The sequence below is a fragment of the Meleagris gallopavo genome, chromosome 26, assembly GCF_905368555.1.
Source record: "Meleagris gallopavo chromosome 26, MGAL_WU_HG_1.1, whole genome shotgun sequence".
NCBI classification, from domain to species: Eukaryota; Metazoa; Chordata; class Aves; order Galliformes; family Phasianidae; genus Meleagris; species Meleagris gallopavo.
The window spans coordinates 4,252,008-4,261,919 of NC_139429.1; the positions used below are offsets into that span (position 1 = coordinate 4,252,008).

Consider the following 9,912-nt stretch of genomic DNA (forward strand, 5'->3'; position numbering starts at 1 on the left):
CTTTGTATGGGGTCAGTGGGGGACTGCTGGGACCCCCCCCCGAGCAACATAGAGGTGCTCACAGCTGCCTAGGGAAGAGGACAGAGAGGGGATGGGGTTAAGAGGAGCCACAAAAGGCTTCAGTTTGTGGCAATACCTAGCAGCTCCTAACGAGCTCCAGCAGCTGCCCCTGAGGAAGGAGTGGCCACAGCCCCTATTCCAGCTGCACCCAGGTTGGGGAGGGACCACCACCCCTTTGGCCAACAGGAGGGTGAAGCTGCTATAAGAGGAGGGTGAGCAGATAGGTCTTGTTGTGCAGCTGACAGAAGTGGCAGCTGGAACAGAAATGTTTATTTAATCAAAAACAAAATAAATAAAAAAGAAGAAGTGCTGGCAGCTCTTCCCGGAGCAGCACACTGCTTCTTGGCCACAGTTAGGTCACAGTCTTATGCTGAAGGCTTGGACCCAGCAGGGCTGGGGCTGCAGCAAGAGTCTGGGGCTGCTATGTGCAGCATGCAAGAGGTGTTGGCTATGTGTGTGCCCTGAAGCTGCAGAGGAGGTGAAGATGCCAAGTGGATCGATCATCTCCACCAAGAGCCCAAACCTTCAGCTGCAGGAGCAGAGTATGGAAATGCCCTCAGTGGCAAAGGCTGTGCTGGTGACTCCTGGCTGACCTGGTAAGGAGAAGTTCAACCTGGGGGAGGGGATGGAGGCTGTCCTCAATCAGGGGAGGAGGAGGTGGGCAAGCAAAGGGCTCAAGTGTGCAACCAGGGCTGAGGAGGGGTCCATCCAGTGCATGCATGCCAACACTGTGCATGAGCTCTCATGGCTGTGCTGGGAAACAGGCCCCTGTTGGGGTATCCAAAGTGCCTATACAGCAGCGTGAGGACAAACAGGAGGGACCTGTGGGCTGTGTGCACCTGGGGGACTGCGGTCTTACTGAGGTGATGGCAGCCAAGGTCCTTGTGGGAATGGGAACCACCTCGATATCTGGCAACAGCTCACAGCAGCAGGTGGCTGAGGAGCAGAGCTCAGGTGGGTGTGCCTCTACAAACCAGAGGAGCTGAAAGAAGGGGACAAGACCAAAGGAGGACCCAGCTGGGGGCTTCAGGAGAGCAGACACTGGCTTCTTCAGGGATCTGCATGGGAGAATCCCATGTACAGGTGAGTAGAGTGGGACCAGCAGGACCAGGGATCATCTCCTCCAAGCTCAAGCGATGTTTCCATCTGCACCCCAACGAGATGGAAAAACCCTGGGGAGGCAGCAGGGAGTTTCCATTGATGATGATACCCACAGCCCAGCTGAGCACAGCCCTGTGCAGCATGTTCTGAGCCACTAATGAGGGAGCGAAGCTGGTGCCTGGGAGCAGCCCAAAGGCCCCCCGTGGTTCTGCTGCTGATCATCACCTGCTCCCTCCTCATCGGCCGGGGGCTGTGAGCTGCTCTGCAGCGTGCTTCTGTCGTGCCAGCTCCCTGCTGTCACACAGGCAATGGCAGCTCATTAGGGCTGGGATGTTGCAGCTGGGCAGACAAAGGGATGCCAGGGATTTTCCCAGGGCATGGGGCAGGTTTCAGTTTCAGCAAGCTGTCAGCATCCCCCCCACCTCAGTGCTTTTAAGTGGGGGTAACCCAGCAGCATCACACTGCTCCCATCCTAGCAGAAGGGAATGCACCCAGCACCTCAGACCTTATGCCCATGACCGGTCTGTGAGCATCACTGCAGCCCCACGCCAGCTCCACGGTGTTGGAGAAATATCAGGACACTGCTATCAGCCTATAACCCCCATCAGCCAGGGGATGGTTGCATTTTCCTCTTGAAATCGCTTGCTGCATGTGAGCCAAGTGCGTGCAGGACAGCTCCCAGGGGAAGGCTGCGTCCTTTACATCCTGTTCTCACTTGACCACAGGGGGATGAGGTGGCTGCATGCATCTCTGCATCCTCTGCTTGGATGTCTGCTGCACAGGGCATCTCCCTGCCAACTCCCATCCCCCAGCCCACCTCAGCTTTCTGAAGGCTGTGCCTCAGTTTCTCCTGGTGCAGCCGGTCCCCTGCAGGGCTTGGCAGCCCCGTGCTGGTGCTGTGCCTGGCTGAGCTGCGCTCCTGCAGCCTGCCTGCAATCCCCCTGTGTGACTTTCAGCCAGGACATGAAAGTTTCCTCGTTAAAACTAGTTTGTTTGCTGGCATAGCCCTGCCAAGGCAGGTGAGTTCAGGGCAGGATGAGCCAAAACTCCTGAGGTCTCTGCCCATAGGGGTCCTGAAATGTGTTTTCCAAACAGTTTGCAAGGATTCTGGAGAAGCCAAGGGTGCTTAAAAGCACACAGTAGCCTGCCAAGAGCTCAGATCAGGGCCAGGGAATAACTGTGCAGCAAATGCATCTGCTCACCAGTAGCTCAGCCTGTCTTGGCTTTTTTGTGAGGCAAAGTTGCCCCTGTGCTGCCTCCATCCCTGAGGACACCAGGCTTGCCAACACCCTCTGTCACAAGCAGCAGGACGTGTAGGCACCAAGGACACATGAGAGCTGGGATTACACATCCTCATGCTTTGTTCTGCCAGCCTGGAAAGCCTCAGCCCTTCTGCTCTGGGCTGCTCCAGCTCTGGAGAAGCCAAGCACAAATTGCTTTGGTCCAGCAGAGAGAAACACATGCTTCTTTCCAGGAGCAGCTCAAGACCTTCTGCAAAGCAGACTGCTTTCTCTCTTCCTCACTGAGCAGCCCATAGTGACACCAGCCCTGGAATCCAATTCTGTGTCAGTGATGGAGCCCAGGGGTAAGCAGAGAGGAGGTCCCAAGGGAAGCCCACCCCAAGAACGAGGCAGCAGGCAGCTTCTGGTAGAGGAAACTTTAATTTGCTTGTTTGTAGTGCAAAGAGTTAAACTTAAGGCAAAGCTTTCTCTCGTTTTTTATAAACAGGCAAAAAACAAATGGGCCCCTAAAACAATGACTGCTATAATAATAATTAAAAAAAAGATTTGTAGGGAGAAATCGCAGTCTGGAGGTGTCCTTCCTCCCCTGAAACACACATAGGAAACACTGCACCCCAAGATCGCTAGCTGGCCCCAACCAGGGGTGAGTCCATCTGAGCTGCAGAAGTGGCTGGGAGGTGAGGATGAAGAGACTCCAGCACACAGCAGTCCCTGCAGAGCTGCTCTCACACACCATCAGACCTCGACACAGCACAAGTTTGCAGGGCAGAGTCGTCTCCCAGCATGGCCTGGCCTCTCTGCTGCCTCTGTTTTGGCTTAAATTACTAATCAATTATTTGTTAGCAGGAGAATGGAGAAAGCCACGCCAGCCGCCCCCAGGCTCTTGGCTTGCAATCGAGGAGTCAAGGCTCCTTCCAATCTGGCTCCAGCCAAAATTGGCTCTGATGCATGGCTGACCCCAGACAAGCAGCTGAAAAAGGGAAAGCTTTTTAGCGCGTGGCTCTCTTGCAGCCCAGCAGTTTCTTGGAATAGTGCTGGGATGAGGCACCTCAGCCCTTCCCGGCTAGGAATGGATGGCCTCGTCAGACTTCGTGGGACGCCTACATTAAACAAACTGTATTTCATATCGCAGACAAAACAGAAACGTAACCCTGCCCTAAACAAACAAAGCTGTGGTCCTGGTACTGCTCTGTGCACAAGTCTGCAGGTCCATTGCACTTGTGCCTGGAGCTGGAATGTCTCAGTGGGCTTCAAGGAGGATTGGGGTGTCCCCTTGCCTCCCAAAGAGCCACCCCTTCCTGCCAGCCCAGCCTGGGAAGTGGCAAATGCTCTCCAGCCTGAGGGCTGCTCAGGTTCCCCAGGCAACAGGTAACAAACTCTCTTCAAGCCCCTCCATGCAAGTAACACAGTATGTGCTTGCTGGTCTTGCATAGGTGTGGAAGCAGCAGCAGCACTGAGCTCTGCAGTCAGCTGTCCTGCAGGGAGATGGTGCTCATCGTGGCTCCTACTAGCAAGGGAAAATTTGGACTCCAAAGCCATAATGGCTGGGATGTTAAGGAGCCTCAGAAGCCCTGCTGTCCTCCAGCTGAGAGCTGGGCTCAGCCCTTTGGTAGAAAAGCCTAAAAAGCTCAAGTGTGCTTTGCTAGAGCCTGCAAAAGGGGCATGCAAATCCCTTCCCTGGGAGCTGCCCCACTTAAATGGCAGGAGGAAAGAAGAATGCAAATGCAGTCCACCAGATAAATTTTTGGCCAAGCCTTGGTAGAAAAACACTCCTTTGCCTTGCACCAGTTCCAGTAATTTCCAAGATGGCACAGCTTTTATCCTTTCATCAGCTTTGGCTAGGAGGAACCAGAGCATCCCTCTGTGCTTTGTTTCAGATCACAGGCTCAAGGCAACAGGCCTTGAAACAGAAGTTGTCAAATACAACAACAAAAACAAAAAAACACAACCTTTCAGCCTGCTGCAGAGATCAGCTACTGTGCCTGCTAGCAGGATCTACAGCCTAGTTGTGCACTGGATGTGGCTGAAAGACACCTCTGACAGCTTCTTGGTCCTTCAGCACCGTCCTTAGTTCTTTGGAAACAACTCGAGGCAGCCCTGGAAAGAGCCATCCTGCGTTCCAGGATGAGGCAGAGGTGTCTTCAATCACCTGGAAAAAACAACCCAAACCACCACCCCACAGTTCACAAGTACACGTTGAGCGTCTGGAGGATCATCTGGCGGCACAGCGGGCAGTTGCGTTGGTAGATAGCCTGCTGCAGGAGGACTTCTGTGCACTCCTGGCACAGGCACAGGTGCCTGCAGGGCAGAAGCAGCACTGTCTTGGTTTGATCTTGACAGATGACGCATTTCTTACGTTCCTCTTGTTCTTTCAGAAGCATCCAGGGGTCGTTGTCTGGAGCGCCTGCTCCATCCCCAGCTGCTGCGTTCAGCTGCTCTCTTCTTGGAGCTTTCCCCCAAGAGGTGCTTGGCTCGTCCCTGGATGCCTGGAGACGCTGCCCAGACACAGTGCTTCGACTCATCCCTGGATGTGCCTGCGGGATCTGCTCTGCATGTGGCTGCTCCTCCTCCTGAGCTGCACCATGGTCGTCCCGTGCCAGCATCAGCCTGCCCAGGGCCTGGACTGCCCCTCGCCGCTCGCTCTCCTCATTCATTGTTCTGCCCCCTCGGCTCCAGTTGGTCACCTGCAAGCTCCAGTCCACCAACCTGCGCCAGGTCTGTGAGGTCATGGCCATGCCCAGCATCAGGACGGCCATCTGGTAAAGCCTCCACACTTCTTGCTGCAGGCGGGGATATGCAGGCAGCGTGTGAAAGTAGCCCAGCACATGGCCCAGAAGCGTGAGGAGCAGCCCGGGGTTGAAGATGACAGCGCTGACGACAATGATGGCAAGGAGCAAAGCCAGCCCATACACGTTGACAAAGAAGATGCCAATGAGCAGCTCAGTGGTGGAGACCAGCAGCTCGAAGGCCAGCTGGCAGGGTGACCAGAGCAGGATGGAGACAGCAATGGCGCTGCTGGAGACGTGTGCCAGGAAGGCGGCCAGCAGGTTGGCAACGCGCAGCACCGGGCTGACCACCGAATCCCAGAGTGCCAGCAGCAGGGTGAAGAAGTTCTGCGTGCCCAGTAGGCACAAATTAACCATGCTGTTGACCAGGTAGGCCAGCAGGCTGACCCCGATGGCCAGCCCCTCGCCCGCCTCCCTCAGCAAGGCCTGCCCCGAGCCCAGCAGGCTGCAGAGCCCGCGCTGCAGCAGCTCCCTGCCCCGCAGCCCCAGGTGGGTCAGCAGGTGGCCCAGCACCTTCAGGCCTTCCAGGGCGGAGCAGCAGCCCCTCAGCAGGCCGCCCAGCCCCTGCACGGCCCCCAGCGCCAGCCCGCAGGCCGCCTCGGCCAGGCCGCACAGCCCGCCCAGCAGCCCGTTCCAGCAGGCCCACATCCCGGCCGTGGCAGCACCGGGGAGGCTGGCGGCGGTGGTGAGGAGCCAGAGCAGCGCGGTCACCAGCGAGGACACCAGGAAGAAGTTGAGATCGAGCAGGAGGAGCAGCAGGTCCAGCGCCAGGCGCAGGCCGCGCAGCAGCAGCAGCACCAGCTCCATGGCGGGGCCGGGCCCGGCCGCAGCCCTCAGCCGAGGCCCGAGCGGGGCCCCCCCGCTATGGGCGCCGCCATCTTGTCGTGGGCGGGAACGCGGCGCCGGCCAATCGGAGGAGGGGGACGCGGCGAGTCTCGCTTCCCATTGGGCGGTTCGGAGGACGCGGCGGGGGGGAGGCGCCTCCAATTGGTTGTTTGCGCTAGGTTGGATTTAAAGAGACAGCAGCGCCGAGTTAACCCCTGCGAGCGGTGCCTACCCGAAGCAGGCTGCGGGGTTACGCGTGTGATGAGTCGTGCCGGCCTCAGCGCTGGCAGCCGGCAGGTGTCCGGTTGTGACGTTCCAGCACAGGGTCAGCCAGGGCAGTGCTGCTCGCACCACATCAAGCAGTTTCCTGCACGGGTCTCAGAATAATTCCAAGGCCAGGACCAAGGTTTGGCCAGGGAGTAGCTCTCACAGCAGGTCCTGCTTCCTGCTGAGCGGTTCCTGCTGAGCTTTCAGGCTGGGCTTCCTCAGGAGACATCCTGGCCCCACCGCCTGGACGGTGACGCCAGGCAGAGGAACACCCAGCATCGTACCCAAGGCTTTTTAAGGAAGGGGAGAGCAAGTGGAACGGATGACCCATGAGAAAGACATCCAAGGCCCTGGGCAGTGCCTGGACATGGGGGGGAGCCCCTGAGAGTAGGGTGCCTGGGTGCCCTTCCTGCAGCCCCCTTCCACTGCACAGCAAAGCCATGGGTCTGTCTGTCAGTCTGTCTGTCTTGCTGGCTGCTTTCAGGTCCGTTCCCTCCCTGCCTGGCTGGTTTCAGGTTTTGGCTGTGCGTTCCCCCTGGTAGGGTGTGTGCCGGTGCCCACGTGACAGAGCCAAGATGCTTTGAGCATTTATGGTAATGTTTGGATTTCTTATTGCTTTACCAGGAGGCAGAAAAAAAACCAAAAGGGGGTGGAAGGGGGCAGAGCAGAAGCGCCAGGCGTGCTGTGCTCCATTCATTCCTCACTCCTTGCTATGGGGAGGGGCCCTGTACACCCCATGCACCTGCGTCCCCTTTCCTGCTGCCGGGGGGCACAGAAAAGAGCTAAGAGTTGCAAAGCTTCTCCTTCCTTGCTCCTTTCTCCTGCAGGAATGTGCAAAGACCTGGGGGAAGAAGCACCCTGAGAGGGGCACAAGGGGCTGCAAACGCCCGGGGGGTCACTGAAACCTTTGCAGGATGGGGTGCTTGGCAATCTGCCCCCCCCTTGGCAGGCTCCCCCCAGCTGTCCTCACACTTGCTGGAGGTGTGGGCACGATGCCATCGCCCTGCCAGCTGTGCATGGCAGCTGCCTGGAGCAGGGCAGGCTCCTGCTACTCAGACCTCATTCCACTCATTGAGTCAGGGCTGCATTGTACCTTTGGGGTGTAAGAATCGGAGTGTGGGTGCATCATGCCTGAGGCTGTGCTGGCACCCAGCCCTGCTGTGAGGCTGCATCACTGCCTTCCCAGCTCTGAGCTCACTGCAGCCTGTCGGGAAGCAGCAGCAGTCAGCCTGGGCTGTTCCAGAGCTAAAAGCAAAGAGATGAAGCATCCCAGTGCTGGAGGAGCTCTCTGGTTATCCCGGCTCTGGGGGGTGCATAACCCTGTGGGGCCCAGTGTGCGGCTGTGGGGGTGGAAAAGGAATGGGAAAAACAGGGAGACAAAGGGTTGGCAGCCCAGCCTGCAGCTGCGCAGGGGGGAAATGATGCTGAGGAGGGGGGAAATGGCGCCGGGGGCCACCACGGCTCCCACCTACGCTGCCTTGCAGCAGGACACAGCTTCCCCAGCTCCAGCATGTCCTCCCAGTGCTGCCTGAGGGCAGGAAGGGTGGTGCTGGGGTGTGGGTCCTGCTGGCATCGTGCCCCTGCTCCCAGCCCTGGCTGGGCCCATAGAACCGTCCCCAGGGTGCTGACTCCATACAGGAGCAGGCTGGCTAGCACAGCACGGTGACACACACACAGCCCAGCTGTGGCTGCTCTCAAGGTGCCCAGCTGAATGCCCCAGCACAGCCGCGTGCTCCAGGCCAGGCTCAAACAATGGCTCATTTCAGCACATCCACTCCAGGAAGGTCCCCATCCCCATTTCCAGCTGGGCTCTGCTCCAAAACGGTGTGACTCGCTCTTCCTCCAGCCTTCAACTCTGGGTAGAAAGGAGCCGTATCCCCCGGCATCCCCACTGCAGGCACCACCATCCATGGGCTGTGGCGATGGGGAGCCCGAGAGCTGGAGGAAAAGGAGCTGGGATCTCTCAGTCCTGTTGGAGCCCAGCCAGGCAGCCCTGGGAAAAGCAAGTCCTCAACCATGGGAAAGTCCTGTAAGGAGAAATCCCTGCCTGGCCCCACAGCTCCCATGGGTGCGAGTGGCCTGGCGTGTCCCCAGCACGGTGGGTGCAGGCAGGGGGGTGGCATGTGGACAGAGCCCTGCTTGCTGCCCTTTTCCTCTTTTGAGCAGCCCCAAACCCCGCACAGCATGAAAGCCCTCCCCCTCCCCCCCAAAATCTGGTGACGCTGTGATTTCTTGGCTATTCCTTCCTACTCAGTGACACGAGCTGTGGAAGCCCGGTGACGTGGAGAGCTGAGACCTCGGATGCCCATTCCACTGGGAGCTGCAGTGTTAGCACTTGCAGGGGGCAAGGATGGAGCGTGGCCGGGCCCCCACCCATCCCTGCACCGTGGGACCCCCCGCCATCCAGCCCCATAATCCACCCCATTGTGCAGGCGGGTGCCCGGCCCCAGCCCATCTGGCGCCAAGACAATGGAGCCTTTTTCCATCTGGCAATAGCCGGGGGGAGATGAACTCAGCATCATCCGAAGGAAAAGGCCTGTTTATAAATAGCTGTCCCTGCTCTGCCGGCTTCCCCCAGCCCCAAAGCCTTTCCTTCACAACTGCGCGGCTCAGGGCTGAGAGCGGATCCTTGGGCACAAACGTGATGGTCGTCCCAGTTTGGCTGTGCATGTGCAAGTGAGAGGGCAGTACGTGGCTGTCTGCACACCATGCAGGGCTGCACCTGCTCTGGGCTGCAGGGAGCCCGCATCCATGATATGGGGTGAGCATCCAGCCCTGGATGTAGGGCTCCTTCCCCAAGCCTTGGTGGTGGCCCCCAGCCGGGTAGGGTTTCCCCTTCATTCCCCAGCTGTCCTTGTCTGTCTGTGCTGCCTGTTCTCAGAGCAGGTTTGCATGCCCCAAAGCCTTCACCACCATCACCGGGGCAAGTGTGGGGCTGGGTTTCCCCTTTGCCATTTCAGCTCCTTTTTTGGGGCTTTGCCGCAACTCGGCATCTGCAAAGCTGCCTTCTGTCCCCAGGTGCACAAATCCAGATGTCATCTTCCTTCCTCCCTCCGCTTGCTCCCAGCCCCTCCTAAACAAAGCCCCGTAGCCATGGTCGGTAATCCCTGTAGAAGGGAGAGAGGAGGCATAAAGGAGCACTGAGAGCCCAGTCGAGCAAGGGAGGGAGGAAGGGAGCTTTCTGCTGAGCCACGGGACGTCACATAGGGCTCTGGTGGTGGCGCAGGTTGTCTGTGTGCTCCTGGCACAGCTGATGCTCATCCCTCACCCTCCGTTCAGGATCACATCCTCACAATTCAGCCCAGGCTGCGATCGATCCGTGCATCCCGTGAGCCCTACAGCTGGAATGCAGCCCCAGGGGTTTCTCCCCAGACGGATGGAGGCAGTGAGCCTCCAATTGCTGAGTGCTGGCCCCACTCCCAGCCCTTCCCTGAGGAGGGGCCCCTTTCACCCCAACGGTGTTGTGTGAAGCGGCGCAGGCCTGGGCGGATACGGCAGCCGGCTTCCATCCTCCTTTCATCCACTCCGAGCACAGGAAGCCGTGCCAGCAGCACTGCATCACCCAGCACCCATCACCAGCCTTCATCACCCATCATCATCAGGGCGAACGCTCAGCCCCACGCGTGGCCCTT

The 9,912-nt window shown here is 58.5% G+C and overlaps 1 protein-coding gene across 1 annotated transcript; it reads right to left on the reverse strand.

The window, feature by feature from the left end:
* Nucleotides 1–2,803: 2,803 nt before the first annotated feature.
* Nucleotides 2,804–6,561, reverse strand: RNF26 (ring finger protein 26). Its single transcript, XM_010723803.3, has one exon. It carries the CDS (start codon nt 5,993–5,995, stop codon nt 4,586–4,588), a length of 1,410 nt encoding a protein of 469 aa, XP_010722105.3. The 5' UTR covers nt 5,996–6,561; the 3' UTR covers nt 2,804–4,585.
* Between the last annotated feature and the right edge of the window lie 3,351 nt (nt 6,562–9,912).

Coding starts and splice junctions, on each gene's coding strand:
- RNF26 (XM_010723803.3), bottom strand. CDS start 5,995: ATGGAGCTGGTGCTGCTGCTGCTGCGCGGCCTGCGCCTGGCGCTGGAC.